Source organism: Felis catus, chromosome C2 (genome assembly GCF_018350175.1).
Source record: "Felis catus isolate Fca126 chromosome C2, F.catus_Fca126_mat1.0, whole genome shotgun sequence".
Classification (NCBI taxonomy): domain Eukaryota; kingdom Metazoa; phylum Chordata; class Mammalia; order Carnivora; family Felidae; genus Felis; species Felis catus.
In genome coordinates, this window is record NC_058376.1 from 135,980,931 (window position 1) to 135,999,847 (window position 18,917).

General features: G+C 39.5%; 1 protein-coding gene across 1 annotated transcript in view; it reads left to right on the top strand.

Annotated features, from left to right (window-relative positions):
* KCNH8 (potassium voltage-gated channel subfamily H member 8) overlaps nt 1-18,917 on the top strand; it is a 358,591-nt gene that overhangs the window by 147,995 nt on the left and 191,679 nt on the right. The window contains exon 3 of the mRNA XM_045037664.1: nt 6,294-6,425. Within this exon, the coding sequence (XP_044893599.1) occupies nt 6,294-6,425 (132 nt within the window). The remainder of the gene's footprint in view (nt 1-6,293; nt 6,426-18,917) is intronic.

Consider the following 18,917-nt stretch of genomic DNA (forward strand, 5'->3'; position numbering starts at 1 on the left):
GACTTACTGCTGACTGAAAGATGTTGCACGATCATTACTGTGCCCACGGGTAAAAGAGGAAGGGGCCGACCTTGGGGAATAGCTTTGAATTATGATAGTCATGCAAGGATAGAGATTTTGTCACAGAGCTAGGACAGAGGTCCTGGTAGAGAGATTTAGGAAAGCAGGGAAAGGATGGATAAGTGAGCAAATTAAGTGTGAGGGGTCTTGCTTTGAATTTGCTTGGCAAGGCTTTGCATCTGTCCTCTTTTTGTGGAAGAAGCAAGTGGAAAATGTTTTGATTTCTAATGTTAGGCGTGGCTAACGTCATTTTTTTTTAATATTTCTTCCTCCCGTGCTACTTCTTCATTTATTTAAGTATTTATTTTTGAGAGAGAGAGAGAGAGAGAGAGAGAGAGAGCATGCAAGCAGGTCATGGGTAGAGAGAGAAGGGGACAGAGGATCTGAAGCAGGCTCTGTGTTGACAGCAGAGAGCCCGTTGTGGGGTTCAAACTCACAAACCATGAGATGGTGACCTGAGCCAAAGTCAGATGCTTGATCAACTGAGCCACCCAGGCGCCCCAGCTAACATCATATTTATAAGGCAATCGGTGTGGATAAATCTGAAAGAGAAATTGAAAGAAGAAAGGAAGAAGGGAAGGGAAGGAGGACGGAAATAAGCCTATATCTCCCTTATACTGTTTCCCTCATATTGGCATACCTCCTTTTATCGTGCTTCACTTTATTGTGCTGTGTTTTTCACAAAGTGAAGGTTTGTAGCAATCCTGCATAGAGCAAGTCTATTGGAGCTGTTTTCCCAACATTTGCTCACTTGGTGTGTGTGTGTCACATTTTGGTAATTCTCTCGCTATTTCCGACTTTCTCATTATTATTATAGTTGTTATGGTGATCTGTGATCAGTGAGCTTTGTTATTACTATTCTGATTGTTTGGGGGCACCACCAACTGTGCCCATAGAAGACAGCCAACTTAAGTCAATAAATGTGTGTGTTTTGACTGCTCTACCAACGGGCTCTTCCCCATCTCTCTCTCATTCCTTGGGCTCCACTATTCCCTGAGACACAGCAATATTGAAATCAGGCCAATTAATAACCCTGCAGTGGCCTCCATGTGTTCATGTGAAAGGAAAAGTTGCACATCTCTCACTTTCAATCAAAAGCTAGAAATGGTTAAGCCGAGCGAGGAAGGCATGTTGAAAGTCAAAACAGGCCAAAAGCTAGGGTTCTTGTGCCAAATAGCCAAGTTGGGAATGCACAGAGGTTCTTGAAGAAAATTAAAAGTGCTGCTCCAGTGAACGCAAGAATCATAAGAAAGAGAAACAGCCTCATTGCTGATATGGAGAAAGTTCGAGTGGTCTCAATAGAAGATCAAAGCAACCACAGCATTCCCTTAAGCCAAAATCTGAACAAGAGCAAGACCCTAACTCTCTTCAAGTCTATGAACGCTGAGAGGTGAGGAAACTGCAGAGGAAGAGTTTGAAGCCAGCGGAGATTGGCTCATGAGGTTTAAGGAAAGAAGCCTCCTCCATAACAGAAGGCGGCAAGGTGAAGAAGCATGTGCTGATGGAGAAGCTGCAACAAGTGACCCAGAAGATGAAGGTGGCTCCACTAAATGACACATGTTCAACGTAGGTGACACAGCCTTCCATTGGAAAAAAGTGCCATCTAGGACTTTCATAGCTGGTGAGGAAAGGTCAATGGCTGGTTTCAGAGCTTCAAAAGATAGACTGACTCTCTTGTTAGGGGTTAATGTAGCAGGTGACTTTTAGTTGAAACCAGTGCTCATCGACCATTTCAAAAATCCTAGGGCTCTTGAGAATTATGCTAGGTCTACTCTGCCTGTGCTCTGTACATGGAACCACAAAGCCTGGATGATAGCACATCTGTTTACAACCGATGTTTATAATCTGTTTTAATTTTAAACCCACGGTTGGTACTTCTAGAAAAAGGATTCCTTTCAAAATATTACTGGTCATTAGTGATGCAGCTGTTCATCTAAGAACTCTGATGGAAATGTACAATGAGATTAACGTAGTTTTCACGCCTGCTAACACAATGTCCATTCTGCAGCTCATGTATCAAGGAGTAATTTTGACTTAAGTCTTATTATTTAAGAAACCCATTTTATAAAGCTGTAGCTGCCAGATAGTGATTCTTCTGATGCACCTGGAAAGAGTAAATTGAAAACCTCCTGGAAAGAATTCACCATTTTAGATGCCTTTAAGAACATTTGTGTTTCGTGGAAGAGGTCAAAACATCACTATTTTAATACGTGTTTTTAATGTTTATTTATCTTTGAGAGAGAGACAGAGTGCAAGTGGGGGAGGGGTAGACAGAGAGGGAGACACAGAGTTCGAAGCTGGCTCCAGGCTCCGAGATGTCAGCACAGAGCCTGACGTGGGGCTTGAACTCACGAACCGTGGGATCATGACCTGAGCTGAAGTCGGATGCTTGACTGAGCCACTCAGGCACCCCCAAAATATCGCTATTAACAGGAGTTTGGAAGAAGTTGATTCCAATTTTCATGGATGTCTTTGATAGGTTCCAGACTTCAGTGGGGAAGTCACTGCAGATATATGGTGGAAGTAGCAAGAGAATTAGAATGACAAGTGGAGCCTGAAGCTGTGACTGAATGGCTGCAATCTCATGATAAAACTTGAACAGATGAGGACTTGCTTCTTAGGATGAGCAAAGAAAGTGTTTCTTGAGATGAATCTACTCCTGGTGCAGATGCTGGGAATATTGCAGAAATAACTACAAAAGGTTTAGAGTATCACATAAACTTAGTTGATAGAGCAGTAGTAGGGCTTGAGGGGATTGACTCCAATTTTGAAAGAAGTTCTGCGGGTAAAGTGCTATCAAACAGCATCACGTGCTACAGAGAAATTGTTCATGAAAGGAAGACTCAATTGATATGGCAAACTCATTGTCTTTCTTTTTTTTTTTTTTAATTTCTTTTTTTTTCAACGTTTATTTATTTTTGGGACAGAGAGAGAGCATGAACGGGGGAGGGGCAGAGAGAGAGAGGGAGACACAGAATCGGAAACAGGCTCCAGGCTCTGAGCCATCAGCCCAGAGCCTGACGCGGGGCTCGAACTCACGGACCGCGAGATCGTGACCTGGCTGAAGTCGGACGCTTAACCGACTGCGCCACCCAGGCGCCCCATTGTTTTTCTTTTTTTAAGAAATTGCCACAGCCTCTCCAACTTGCAGCAACCACCCTCCCTTGAGCAGTCAGCAGCCATCAACATCAAGGCAAATACCCTCCAGCAAAAGGATTACAACTCATTGAGCCTTCAGATGATGGTTAGCGTATTTGAAAGAAATTAAGTATTTTTAATTAAAACGTGTACTTTGCATTTTTCAACACCGTGCTATTGCACACTTAATAGACTACTGTATAGCGTAAGCATAACTTGTATATGCCCTGGGAATCAAAAACAATTCATTTAACCCACTTTATTGTGATGTTTACTTTTTTGGGGTGGTCTGGAACCAAACCTGCAGTATCTCTGAGATACAGGCCTCTACACATTTTTTTGTCATATATGCAATGGGAAGGCAGACGTCAGCCTAGTCCGTGCCAAATTATTACAAAAATCTGAATTTAAAAGGACCCGTGTTAATGGACTTTTACTGAATTTATAAAATGTCAAAGATTACATCTCACTTAAAAGATAAATCTCAAAGTGCTCTTTCAACACTCCCAGAACACCATGTAAAATGACTGCTGTGCCGATTCGAGAATATTGACATTTGGCAGCTCTTTGCTTGGCTCTCACCTGATATGCTTTTGCCTCTCTCTAAAATACTTTGGTGCACCTGTGCAAAGGCTCTGTGGAGACAATAATGAGGCTTGTCTGAGTGCATAGATAAAATGTATCTTCGGGAAAAATAATAGCCTCTGTTCTGATTTGGGTGATGTTTTTTGCAAGACAAGTGACAGAGATGCTTTAAAAATGTGATCCGACTATCAGATTCATATTCTTTCCCAGGTCCCCGCTATTAATATGTCCAGGGTCTGGTTGACAGCTTGCCCTGGTGATTCTTTTTGTTCCTACCATAGCTACAGCATTAGCACAAACCGCTCCCAACTGGAAATGGTGGCTATAGAAAAAAATTGAATTAAGAGCCATCCTGGGATAATGGGGATAGTAGTGCTTGGCCAGGACTACAGCTCATTGATGAGGTTTCCCCATTAGTTGTAGACAATAGAGTTGATATATTGTCTCATGGTGTTTGGGTTACTCTGCGCATCACTGGAGTGAAGGATGTGAGGATATTACAATTGAGGGAACCAAGTTAATTGGAGAAGAGAAGTTAATTGACTCCCCCATGGTCCGGAGCTAGTTAATGTTGGAGGTATGGTTAGATCCCGTTCTCCTGGAGCCTGGTGATGTGGTATTGAAATAGAATTGCTGTGGCATAGATATTTGGGAAGACGAATGAAAGGAAACTATATCTGAGTCCGAAGGACAGGGAGGAACTTCTGACTTATGATGCTGAAGCTATTTAGGAGGATCCATTGGGACAGGTACATATTCTATGCATCCTTTATATAGTGGAAGCACATCGTACTCATGTTTATTGCATGTGTATTCAACCACACTTTTCAAAAAGTACAGTAGCAGCTAAAATAAAATGTGATCTTTTTGTCAGATGGCCCCTGTATCAGCTCCTTTATCTGTGATAGATTCCAAGGCTGGATGGATACATCAGCTGTGTTGGAAACTGTGAGATCTAATACAGTATATACAAAACAACTTAAAATATCGAGGGTATTTCTGACTGTTATTTTTGTCTTATACCCAACTGTGAAATCAACTCCCATATAAGATGGAAATTCACAGTATTGAGGGGTTTTTTTGCTCATCAAAAGAAAAATGATGGAAAAAATATGTGTGAATAGATTAATAGTTTTGTTTTTAAGCACATAATAACTTTTTTGCCACTTTCAATTTTTTTTGGCCCAGAAATGTTTCTTAGGAGGAAATCTAGTATGAGAACTTTAATATAGTCTTGAAATGTATATTTTAATATATATAAAAGCATTTCAAAATATGAGCCTTAGGTTCGAACTTGAAGCTGCTAATATTATTTCTCAGGGTTCTTTTGCTCGAAAAATAGAATTGAACTTACCGCTTTTTAAAATACGCTTTTGAAGTAATATACACCTACTGAAAAATACACATGCATACATGGAGTTTGATGGGTTTACAAAAACTAAACACTCCTATGGAAGCAATAGAAAGATCATAAAGCAGAACATGACCAGCATGCCAGAACTCTAGGACCTGTGTCCCCTTCTTTTTTTTTTTTTTTTTAGTTTTTTTTTTATTTCAATGTTTATTTATTTTTGAGGTGGGGAGGGACAGAGAGAGAGCGAGATACAGAAGCAGGTTCCAGGCTCTGAGCTGTCAGCACAGCTCGCGAACCTCGAACTCACGAACTATGAGATCATGACCTGAGCCGAAGTTGGACTCCTAAATTATGAGCCACCCAGGTGCCCCACCTGTGTCCCCTTCTTTCGAATCATCATCTCCCAGACCACCATCCTGACTTTTAACACTGTAGATGAGTTTTGCCTGTTTTTGTACTTAATATGTATGCATTCTGCTCATTATGATGTTAGAGATATTCATCCATCTGATTGTCAGTTATTGTATAACTCTTATTCACATTGCTGCATAATTTTGTATTGTGGGAATATATCTTAATGCTGTTGTACAATTTTTACAGTATAGATACTAATTTGCAACCAGCCAACAACGTAGGAGAGTTTAAGTGAACTATGCATTTCCCCCCAAACTTGGTATTTTTCATCTTTTTTTTTTTTTAACAACTTTAGCCGTTCTGGTGGACAAGCATTGATTTTTAAATTGACTAAATAAACCTCTAGCAATCTCATACCAAACAAAGGTCTTTATTTTAGCAACCCGTGTGTGTTGGGGGTGGGAAGGGGCAATGTTTCATAAAGCGGAATGCTTCAACATCAACAAGTTCAAAAGAGAAATACATTTTGAATTACGTAAGCAGAAATATCTCAGCACAGACAAGTGGTTTTGTTTAAAATACAGCCTTATTTTCAAAGAAAGCATTTCATTTGGGAATGAAGAGATATGCATATGGGCTAGACATTTATGGAATCTGAAAACTGACATTTTTAAGATTTTGGAGGGGAGGTGTGGGATAGAAGAAAACAGTAAGGACTTTATTAACTGCACCACTAATGATTGAGATTTTCATAGAAAAAACACGAGGCAGTGGTTGATTTGTATTTTTATTACTGTTGCAGGGTCTCCATTTTGGTGTCTATTGGATATTGTTCCTATAAAGAATGAGAAAGGAGATGTGGTACTTTTTCTGGCCTCATTCAAAGACATAACAGATACAAAAGTGAAGATTACTCCAGAAGATAAAAAAGAAGGTTGGTACTGTTTTCAGAAAACATTGACAGATGGAGTAACATTTTGAAATTGTTTACTCAGAATCTCTAGGAGGAAAAAAAAATTGTCTTTTTAATAACAGCAACTGATAAATATTCATAACTGTTAGCAGTTAGCGCTTGGTGCCTATTCCAAAATCACAGAGACTCACATGAATTTACATCCTCGTCTTTGTAATAAAGACTCATTTGACAGGAACCAGAAGTTCATATTCCTATGCAAATAAGATAAAGATGGAAAAACAGTTTAGAATATAAAGAGTCACACCACATTATTTTATTAGGGAAAAATATTAATCGGTAGCAGTGAGTGAAGTTAAAATGATGTGATTAAAAATCCCTCTCTCAGTTTCATCTGAAGTGCAGTTGCTCAAAATTTAGACGTGAAAATTTCACGTGCAAAATTAAGAACCCAGTGTTTAGTGGTTGCTAGAGTGGATTGCTGCAGACAAATGTGTTTCTGTATCTTATCGTACATAACACTATCATGATTTGTTTTAAGGCACAGACAAGCTTTTCAATGATCTGTAAAGGATTCTACGATTTTATATAGCTTTCCTTTTACCTTCTGGTTTATAGTTGTTAAGAAATTCCTTAAAATTCGTGCAAGCTGACAAAAACTGGCACTGAAAAAAATGTTGATATTATTTCATTTAAACAGGGGTAGGATTACATACTTTGGTGACCAGAGAGTAAACAATTGTCATTGCAAGGGACTTCCTATGTGTGAAGTTCTTTATGAGAACCGACTATCTGACATTTCAAGAATTATGACTTGCTCAGAATGAACTCTTTTATTTCAACTCGTTTAAAACACATATGTGAGTGTTTTAAACATATAAAAGTCTCTTGAAATGACAACTCAAATGGAGAACTATCGTGGTGTGGTGCCTCTTCCCCCACTTCCATCATCTGAAATGTTTGCAAATGCACAACTATTTTCCTATGTATTTGCATGACTGAACAGTGTGGCATATTTACATACACAAGGAAAGAGCAGTCTTACAATTAAAGTTACTCGGATATTACAGCAAGTGTAATGCCTGTCCAGCGAGAGAAAAGAAAACGTGGGAGTCAGTATGCATAGATTTTGTTTTTAGGGGTTTTTTTTGTATGTGTTATAGGAATAGAGAAGGTGAGTATGAACTATATTTGCTCACAACACTGCGACACCAAATATGTGGGTTTTCTCCCCACCAAGAACCAGTTCTACAACTTTCTGGCCACCAACTGGGTGTCCTATCATTTAATTCAGCTCTGCGATGACTACAGAGTTAGTGTCGGTCTCCACACGCTTATGGGCTCATTCCCACGAGACTGTCCTCACTTCAGATGCCAGTCACAAATATTGGGTGCCCAGGGGACCTGTACACCTCTGTCCAATTTGGCTATAAAGTTGGGGATTCCCCGACATTCCTCCTTTTCAAATTTAATAATTTGTTAGAACAACTCACAGCACTCAGGGAAACACTTTATTTATATGGTTACAAAGGATACAATTCAGGAAGAACAAAATGGAAGAGATGCATGGGGCAGGGCATGGGGAGGAGGGAGGTGGAGCAGCCATGCTCTGTCTGGGTGTGCCACACTCCCAGAACCTCAGTGTGTTTACCAACTCAGAAGCTTGCCACACCCCACTGTCCAGGAGTTTTTATGGAGGTTTCATTATGTAGACATGATTGATTACATCACTGGCCATTGGTGGTTAACTCAGTCTCCAGCCCCTCTCCTCTTCCAGAAGGTTAGGGGTGGGGTGAAAGTTCCAACTCTCTGATTTTGGGTCTTTCGCCATGGAAGCATGTAGGGACTCCCAGCCACCAATCAATCATTAGCATATAAAAGATACTCATCATCCCAGGGATTCCAAGGGTTATAGAGTTGTTTGCCAGTTGCAGGAGCTAAAAACCAAATATATATTTTCTATTATGCCACAATAGGGATTATTTGAATAAAATTATTATTCACATCTTAAATATATATGTGTGTATATCATATATCTTTATATATGTGTGTAGATAGAAATGTAAAACTAAAAAGTAATATATGACTACTTTTTTTTTTTTTTTTTGCTTTAAAGGGAGTAATTTAATCATCCTGACTTGCTTTGAGCAGGAGAATCATGTGTAATGGTTTTATAAAATTTAACTCGTCACCTTTGTCTTAGGCCTGTCATGTCTGTAGATAGGGGAGAAATCCCTATCTCGGAAGACTGAAATTGACTAAAGGAGCAAAATATACTTATTCACTTGGGATTTGAAAGAGCTCAATTAAAACACTCCTTTTTCCACCCAAGTACTGGGCCAACTCAGAAGGAAATAAGAATAAGGCAGATGGGAGATCAGCATATCACCTTGATTTCTGATAAAACTGATAACAGAGAATGTGACATATATCTACAGCAAGTGGGCTTCCTCTTGTGAGCTCCAGATTTAGGGAAAGTCACCCCTCGATCACAAACAGAGCTATAAAAAGGCAAAGGCAGAGCTCCCCAAGTTATAATTTCAAGCTTGGAGGACCAGAGCAGAACAGATGCTCCCCAAATACAGCTGCTTCTTAAAGAGGAAGGGGCCACCCTATGCATACCCATGTGTCCTTCCAAACTCAATCCGATTAAATTCCTCCTCTTCCTCTGGGAAGAAGTGAGTTAAGGAGCAGGAAAGGCCAAGTGTGTTACACTAATGGAAGTGCTTGCACATGAAAGACTGTACCTGACATTTGGGGGTGGAGGAGGGCATGAACTTGAATACTCTGGAACCAGTAACAATTTTACTAATTCAAACTCCCATCTTAAAAATGAGTTTTACATTTACATTTAAATAAATATGCACCTGTTGGAATGAGCACCGGGTGTTGTATGGAAACCAATTTGACAATAAATTTCATATTAAAAAAAATAAAAAATAAAAAAATAAAAAATGAGTATGTTCATCTCTGTTCAGTAATAGACCAATTTTGTTCAGGGAACATATACAATCATTTTCTATCTCTTGCAAAGTGTAAAGCAAAAAATATCAACGAAACACATTTAACATTAATTAGATAATGCAAAATATGATTTATGAATTTTGAAGTATTTTGAAAAAAATCCCTAAATTTTTTGTAGCTTTATAACTTCTTCTTCAAGTGATTATTACTTCATAGGAAGTTATGTACTATTTCTAAATAGGTACTGAAAACTTAACATTTTTTTCTGTTAATGCCTTAATATAAATGTCCCACAAAAGTATGTAGTATTGTTATAGAGGCCAACTAACTATTGTTAGCCAGCATGGCTATCAAATAATCATAAAAAATAGATATATATTTCTTTTTTTTTTTTTACCTGCACTTAATAGAGGAAAGTACATTAAATTCACCAGCTGATGGCATGTCTTGTAGGAAAATCACATCTTAGCATATGGTATTTTTAGAACTTTGAGATAAGTGTTTGAAAATCATTAAAATGTCACTGTGGAACCGGAGCAGTATTGTATCATAGCACGAGAAAACTGTAAGTGAGCATGTAGCCTGACTTGACCCAAGATTGCATCTCATACAAATGTATCACTGAAGTTCACTGGCTTATAGAAATAAGATTTGTGTTAATTTCCTACCCAGGCTCAGATGATGGACTTTATAAGAGGTATATGTGCACTTCTATTTTTAAAAACTACTTGAATCATTAATATCTATGTTGTTTGGGGGTTTATGTGAAATGAGGTAAAGCATATTTTATTGAAAAGGCTAGCAAGGTATGGGATACAATAAACAGCATTGATGGGAGATTAGCATAAAACGCAATGTTCTGTTTGTGCACTCTGTAGCTTTCACCCAGTGATCTGGGTTGTGTGTCGGGGTGAGGGGGGCAGGGGGGAAGAGGCAGAAGAGAGGGCAGGAAAGGGAGGGAGGGAGGGTGTAAGGGACGTCAGCAGAAATCTGGTGTTTTTTACTACCCAATACCCTCCTTTTTTTTTTTTTTGACACATTTTACTTCCATTCTAAAAAAAGTGTGTAAACCACTAACTCCTATCCATGTCTAATATTACTGAGTGCATTACTGATCTTTCACTCTCAGTAAGTAATACTTTAATACAATTTAAAAGTGAATTAATAGTGGATTAAGTAGTTCAACAAATACTTAGTGAGTACCCACTCTGTCTTCAGATTTCAACTATTGTTTGGGGATGTCAAAATGGAGACCGGATGCTTTGGATCATCTATACTTTAGCTCAAATCCTGTTTCTACCACATGTTTGGTATAGACTAGGGACTTATCCTGTCACAGACTGTACTCTCTTCTATAAAATGGGGCAATCATACATGTCTACATTTGATTCAGATTGTCCAATGACAAAAATATTACAATTTAGTAATGAGTTTGATGCCCTTTATTCAAAGGGGAGCACTCCATGGATTGAGAGTATACAGTGCTTCACAAACAGTGGAGTGGTATTCCCGAGGGATTTTGAGCAAGTTTTATAGAGAGTTAGAAAGGGCAACATGGAAACAGGGCATGATGGCCTAGGAGGTAGGGGATTTCCTTATGAGGCTAGCAAGGTCCTACTTTTTAGTGTAAGGTAAGCTAGCTAAAGCTGATTTGGAGGATTGTGCATAGTGTTTGTTAGGGTTCCTTGACAGGTATTTCCCATAAGTGCAGGCTGATGTAGGTTTACATGTCAGGCCACCGGGTCCCGTGTTGTGAGTCCCAATACACAAATCAATTTTATCAAGGTTTATAAGAAACAACACATACAAATCGCATAGGACAGAGCATCTGGAATGAACTCAATAAAAGATGTGGCCATTGCTACATTCTCTCTGTTTTATTTTAATAGCTAGCTGTTATTGAGTCTCTACATCATACTAACAGAAACTGCCTGTATTTCCTATAACCATATGAATTAGGTATTATTCTTATTCCCAGTTACCAGTGTATTTAAGTAACTTGATAAATTGACATAGTAAAAAAAGCTTAGTAGAACTAAGAATTACATTCATATAATCAAACTCCGGAGTATGCATTCTTTTATTTAGAGTTTTTTTTTCCTCTCCCAAGAGCTTGTGATCTTATGAAGGACATAGATCCAGTATTTGTGATATGGTATATCGAGTGATAGTAGAGTGGCAGAAATGGTAAATTCTTTCTGGACAAGGGAAAGAGATAGGAGCCAGCAAGAATTGGAGCAGAGTCAACAAGATCTTCAAGGGGAAGTTAATACTGAAGCGAATCTTGAAAGATGAATGGAGTTCGATGCACTGAAAGGAGGGGTTGTTAATTTCAGGAGGTGGACTAGCAAATAGTTGACCTTTTTTTGGGAAGTAGACTATGAAAGTCAGGGAGTTAAAGTTTATCTCTACATGGATGGGCAGAGCTTAGCTCTTAAAGATTTTATTATGTCTTCTTTTTTCCAAGTTTTTATTTAACTTTCAGTTAGTTAACATTTTATGATGTCTTTCTAAGGAGTTTAGATGGTGTGGAAATAGAGTTCACAGAAAAGTAGGACTTGGCATAGGAAGGTGACATCAAAGGAAGACTGATAAATTTCAAGTTTCTGGCTTGGGGACAGGTAGGGGCTGAATTGTGTGCCCCTCAAATCATGTGTTGAAACCCTTCCCTCACCACCTCAGCATGTGACTGCATTTGAAGATAGGGCCTTTAAAGAGGTAGTTAAGGTGAAATGAAGCCATTAGAGTGAGTCCTGATCCAGTCTGACTGGTGGTAAACTTGTAAGAAGTGGAGATTTGGTCATAGGGACACATGAGGGGCATGCAATGCACAGAAGAAAGACCACGTGAGGAAGCAGGGGAGCAGCACCCCCACTTTTTACTCTAAACACATGTGCTCTGGGGCGCCTGGGTGGCCCAGTCGGTTAAGCGTCCGACTTCAGCCAGGTCACGATCTCGCGGTCCGTGAGTTCGAGCCCCGCGTCGGGCTCTGGGCTGATGGCTCAGAGCCTGGAGCCTGTTTCCGATTCTGTGTCTCCCTCTCTCTCTGCCCCTTCCCCCGTTCATGCTCTGTCTCTCTCTGTCCCAAAAATAAATAAACGTTGAAAAAAAAATTTTAAACACATGTGCTCTTAGGAAAGCAGGTCTTACACTCGAATTACTAAAGAACCAACTTATAATACTCCCACAACCCACTTTCCAACTACTGTTCCACGCTAACCTTGAAGGCTCTGGGCAAACCAAGCTGGTCTGTTCACATTCAACTAATACAGTTCACCCTCTTTCTTCTCCACACCCAGTTCTCAGATTTTCCCTCACTTGGATCATCTTTGTCACTCCTGTTCACCATGAGAATACCATCCCTTTTCTTTGTCATCAGTTTACCTGAATCACCTGAGCTCATAGTGAGGGTCCTTCCCTTGGACCGCTCTGTGCTTGTTGCTGGCTTCATTCGTCTGGCTTGTCTTGCCCGAGCTGTGAAGGGCCTTGAAGTTGGCATACTGCTTCAGAGTCTTTGAAAGACCTATACTGCCTTGCACATAGGAGACACAGAGGACATACTTGCTGATTAACTAATTTATCAAAGGACCTTCAGCTTCTTTTAAAAGTTCCTTTCCGGGGCGCCTGGGTGGCGCAGTCGGTTAAGCGTCCGACTTCAGCCAGGTCACGATCTCGCGGTCCATGAGTTCAAGCCCTGCATCGGGCTCTGGGCTGATGGCTCAGAGCCTGGAGCCTGCTTCCATTCTGTGTCTTCCCCTCTCTCTGCCCCTCCCCCGTTCATGCTCTGTCTCTCTCTGTCCCAAAAATAAATAAACATTGAAAAAAAATTTTAAATAAATAAATAAATAAATAAAAGTTCCTTTCCTCTAGGGACATCTAGGTGGCTCAGTCGGTTAAGCGTCTGACTTCAGCTCAGGCTGTGATCTCATGGTTTGTGGGTTCAAGCCCCTCATTGGGCTCTGTGCTGACAGCTCAGAGCCTGAAGCCTGCTTTGGATTCTCTCTCTCTCTCTCTCTCTCTCTCTCTCTGCCCCTCCCCCACTTGTGTGGTGTCTCTCTCTCTCTCTCAAAAAGAAATAAACATTAAAAAAAAGAAAGAAAGAAAAAGTTCCTTTCCCCTGTACTCAGCTGCATGTGTCTCAGTTTTCCAGATTTCATTTCACAGCAGTTCATTCATTGTACTAATCTAGTTTTCCATTCAAACCAGTTGACTATAATCATATGTGCCTTATTTTTCCAGGCACAGGGCCCAAGGCAGTTATTTTTGTTTATTTCTTGTAGGATGCCCCAGATTTGATTTGAAATGATGGTTGACGCTGGCCTATTCATTATGTAGCAACAACATCATCAGTTATCCCAGAACTGGAGGATTTTAATTGTAATTTCTAAAAAGTTGGCACTTCAAATTTGTCTTGAGAATTTAGGGGTTGACATGTGAAACTCCTCACATTATCTTCGGTGGTAATACAAACAAGTATTCAAATGCAATGGCGTCCTCGGTAGCCTAACTTTCCGCAGGCTGCCGCAGGGTGGCAGTATTAAGTACATTGACAAGTTTTATATTGCATCTACCTTTTCCTCCTAACAAGTGGCTCCAGAATAAATAAAACTAATGAATAGCTGCACGACACAATTAAATATCAATTGCATTTAGCTACAAGAACCTGAAAACTTAACAACATAAGCTTGGCCACTAAGGGCTTTATTTTCTCATATTGTGAAGGGTCTGGAGCTGAGCAGCCCGTGTTTGGAATGGTGACAGCAATACTGGTAGGCACCCAGGCTCTTTTTTGCCCTTCTGTTCTGCTGTCTTAATGTACTGCTTGTCATTCTCATTCTTTTCTTTTTTCCGTTTTATTCTTTTAAGTAACCTCTGCACCCAACACGGGGCTTGAACTCATGACCCCAAGATCAAGAGTCACCTGCTCTTCCGACTGTGCCAATCAGGCATCTCATTCCTTGTCCATTCTTGTCACCTCATGGTTGTAACATGCCTAACGAGCCTTTAGAGCCTCTGTTGAGACAGAAAGGATAGAGAAAGACAGAGGGCAAAGGCTTCTCTCTTTGAGGCTTTGCCTTTGTGGGCAGGAAGGAATGTGCAGGGATTTCCTCAAGATGTCATTGACTGTAACTCTTTCACATGGCCCTCACATAGCCATCTCTAGCAAGAACGGCAGGGAGATCAAGGTTTTTAAAGTTTTCACGCCTTTAGAGTAGAAATAGCCTTTAAAAGGGGGCTTGGAAGTGAGGTTGGATCAGCCAATCTAGAGTGTCTGTCATTTATTGATGATTTTCTATAAGCTAGACAGATTATCCAAGGATCTTATTAGAATGGAGAAGAGTGAAACTTAAAACCAGTGAAACTTAAAAACAGTGAACTGTCCAGAACCTCAGTGCTGTGAGGAGGTAGAGACAGGATTGAAGCCCAGGACTGCCTGGTCTCAGAGCAGGTATCTTTCCACCATGCCCTGGGGCCTCCTATGAAACATACGATAGAAACTTGGAAATGAGATGGACGGGAGACTGGGCTTGTGGCAGTTCCTTCCCCAAACCCCTATATGTAATTGTCACTGAGACAGAAAGCCCCTGCCCCCATTTTTTTTTACCACTCTCATTTCTTATTTAGAGCCCTTACTGTTCAGTGTGAGGTCCGAGCACCTGACCCATCAGCATCACCTGGGAGTTCATGAGAAATGCAGGATCCCAGGCACCTACAGCACCCTCTGAATCAGCATCTGCATTTTAACAAGATCCTCAGGCGATTCACCCGTACATCAGAATTTGAGAAGCCTTGTGTCATATACATTTCCTAGAAAGGCCTTCTGTGACTACCTGGCCTGAAGGTGGCCGCCTCCAGCCACTCTCTTCCATCAGCTTGTTCATCGTCTTCATAGCATTTACTGTGATCTGCAAAAACCTTTTTCGAAAGCTAGTTTCTGTTGCAATTGTTCTGTCCTCCATTTTTTCAGGGAATGGGCTCTGCCTCACTCCTTTAGGGCCATATCCCCAGCATGTATAGTGAGAGTGTCTAACACTCAGCAAGTTCTCAAGAAGTATTGGATGGATGGATGGATAGATGGATGGATGGATAAATGAATGTATAAATAATGTCCAGTTTAGCAAGTTTGATTATTCAGAGACAGGAAACAACATAGCATTCTCGCTTTTTCAAAATCATCATATAGCTATCAAAGCTGCATCTCTCGGGTGTACATTCTGAGGAAAATATTGTTTAGCTCTCTTGGGCTTGACGTAAGTCAAAGATGCCTTGACATGTGTTTACCCAAGTCGGTGTCCTCTCACAATGTGTTCTTACTGCTGGAATTGAATGGCCCTGTCACTTCAAATAGAATCTCTGCTGTTGGCTAATTTACTGTTCTTATTGATTCTTCTATTTGTCTTTCAGTTTCTGGAAATTTCAATTTGGTCAATATTTTAAAGATAACTGTAGTCATTTAAAAAATATATGTGTGTATACATGTATATTTTAATTTTCAATGTGGAACATTGTAATAATGTTCCCTTCACTTTCTGAAATATTCTGCCTGATTTTGTTTGTTTGTTTGCATGATGGAAGAAACATATGTAAAACTTCTAATAGAGAGCAGTTGTCTAATGAGAGAACTATTGTAAAAATTGATACTTTTTCTGAGGACATAGATTTCTGCCATCCATGAGATCTACACCAACTCTTTGTCAACTGTGTGATGGAATAGGAATGAACAGCCCAGGCAGATGCTTAAAGTGATTGAAGAATCTTAATCTCATCTATGTTTTATCATACTATCTATATTAAAAGAAAAAAATAACTTGGGGTTTTCTATACATTCTCATTATCATCCTTTTTTTAAATAATCTTCTAAAGGCAAATAGTGAAAGCTGGGATTTATAAAGTAAGTTGCCTTTAGAGACCATGGATAATAGGATGCGTGAAATCCTGTGATAGACCATGGTGGAGACTGAAGCATAATACACATGATATGCTTCACCAAGTCATTCCATCTAAAGAAAACCTTTAAGTATTCTGCAGCCAATTAAAACATACCTGTGGGCTGAATTTTTTTCTATCGGTCAGTAGCTTGTCATCCTTGCACAAATCTTTATGAAATTAATATCTTATTAGTCTGATTTTGATAAAAGGTGTTTAGAGTTTTATTACTTCAAGAATGGAGCCATGATTTTAACCATCTTGGGGGGATGCATTTAACACTTAAAAGCTTTTTGCATTGAATGATCCACTAACTGAAATACTAGACAAATATGTATTAAGAAGATTAACAAATTCAGGCTGAGAATTTAAAAAGCCATATGACTTGACCTCCTGGTTGGATATCTATATTCCTAGCCATATTCTCTATATCCCACAGGATTCACCTGGATGTTGGTATTAGGGAAAGTTCCCTATTCAGGAATTATAGCTGTCATGACACTGTCACGACACTGTCATGAATGATGTGGTACAATTATTTGGGACAGGCTGGAAACCATGCACAGAAAGGTGTGCAAGTACCTGTGTCTCTGACGTCAGCATCTGATGAGGAGGCAAACTTAGGACAGGCAGGACCCTGTGGGTTTGTGCTTCAGCGGGTGGCGATGTGGGCGTGGTTTCCCATTTTGCATTTTTGCATTTCTTTTTATATAGGTTAGTGTGGTGATGGCTTTGCCAAGTGTGAGAAAGAACAGGCTGTTGAGTGCCAAGAACTTAGGTGTCAGCTTTTCAGAGAAGTGCTGAGAAACATTGGGTGCCCTGAAGAGGAGAGACTGGATCCCCAGTTTCAGCGGGTTTGAAGTTAGTTTCTGCCTCTCACCTCAGTGAAAATCGGCTGTCCATCCCAGCCAGCTTGTTTGCAGACAAGGAGGATGTCTGAGAACACCACTGGGCAATCCTGCTTGTCTCCACCCCGGGCTTCCCCCACATTCCATGAGGCTTTGAACGTATTTATTTGACACATTTTATGGGGATTGATTTGGCTTAGAGACAACATAGAAGTTTCCCTAGATGAATGTCTACTGAAATGTTCATATAATTGCCTCAATTTCTTGAAATTATATGGTAACTCAATTTTGTTTAATCTACTTTAAAAATACATCTTTCAGCTCTTGAGAAAAATATGTACGGACTCGATGTGGAGAATCAAATTTTTTGCCTAAGTATTAGCACTTCATAGCAGACATTCGTATTAATGTTGATGCAAGATGGGAGGTGAGATGAATATATATTAACTAGAAAGTTGCTAAAATGACGGATTATGTTGATGAGAAACTTTGGAAGTTATAAATGGTGCTTATGAGCACATTAGTTTATGCCTTTGTCTTTTCATATGTTGCTTTTCCCCTTCTAGACTATGAGCTGTGTGAAGGCAGAGACCATGTCTGATTCACTTTTGAGTGAATTTCACTAGAATTTAGGTTAGGGTGTAACAAATACATGAAAGAATGCATGGCATTCATTAAAAATGAACTTGTGGCTATTTGGAATCAGGTTAGAATAATTTTTTAAATGTATTTATTGAAAGAATTTTTGAGCTATGGGAACTCCAGCCAAAACCTGAGATTTAGAGGGTGAATGGGGATTTTTTAAGCATATGGGAGGTCATAGATGACAGGGTAAAATAAAGTAGCAGAAAAGGGCAGAGACAGTAAAGGTATTGAAAAGGAAAATAGCAACTTTTAGTGGCTAATGAAGAAAATCAGTGATTTCTTTATTTCCTTTATAAAAATGAGAAATGGGATATTCCAGATATATCTGATACAAAATATATCATTTATTAATATAGCCTTAGGGAAAAGATGGGTAAATTTGACTACTAGATGGAATGTAAAGTCCACATATTATAATACAGTAGGAGATAAACATCTGTGAGCGTCCATCTCTTAAGAAAGTGATTTAGAGTAATGTGATCACTAAGAAACATACTCAGGAGCATCAAAAGGAAACTGCAATACCCAGGACAGAAAGGGGGGATATGACAGAGCCCTGAGTCACATTGGAGCACAGTATTAAGAAGTAACCATTAGAATGTTTGAGTGTCATGATTTGGGGTTATTTTTCAAGTACCTACTCTCTAACATGTTAAGGTGCCACAGTGTGAGCTGAGAGAAGTAATTAAATGATGGAGGCCAAATGGAATTCCAGCTGTATTTCACCTTGCAATAGAATTTCTGCAAGACCTAAATGATAGATTGCTGAAATTACAAACTATTTAACAACTTATTGAACAGGTTACTTAACAAAGTTAACAAATTATTTAACAACTTATTTACATACATTACAACATAAGGACAGAGAACCAAATCATACCATTGGATCATGACTTTTTGAGTAGTCTCGCTTTGTGTTGAAAAGGGACACTGGCTAAATTAAGGTTAAAATAAAAGTTATTCCTAGTAATATCCTGTCATTACCTTCTGTGAAGGAATAGAACTTCACATAAGCCCAAAGCTTATTTGCTGTGGATATAGTGCCCTGGAAAATTGATTCTCAATGATCTAGTCTAACTGCAAAGTTCCTGGGAATATGCTGGAAATCAGTGAGTAGAAAAGGACCATA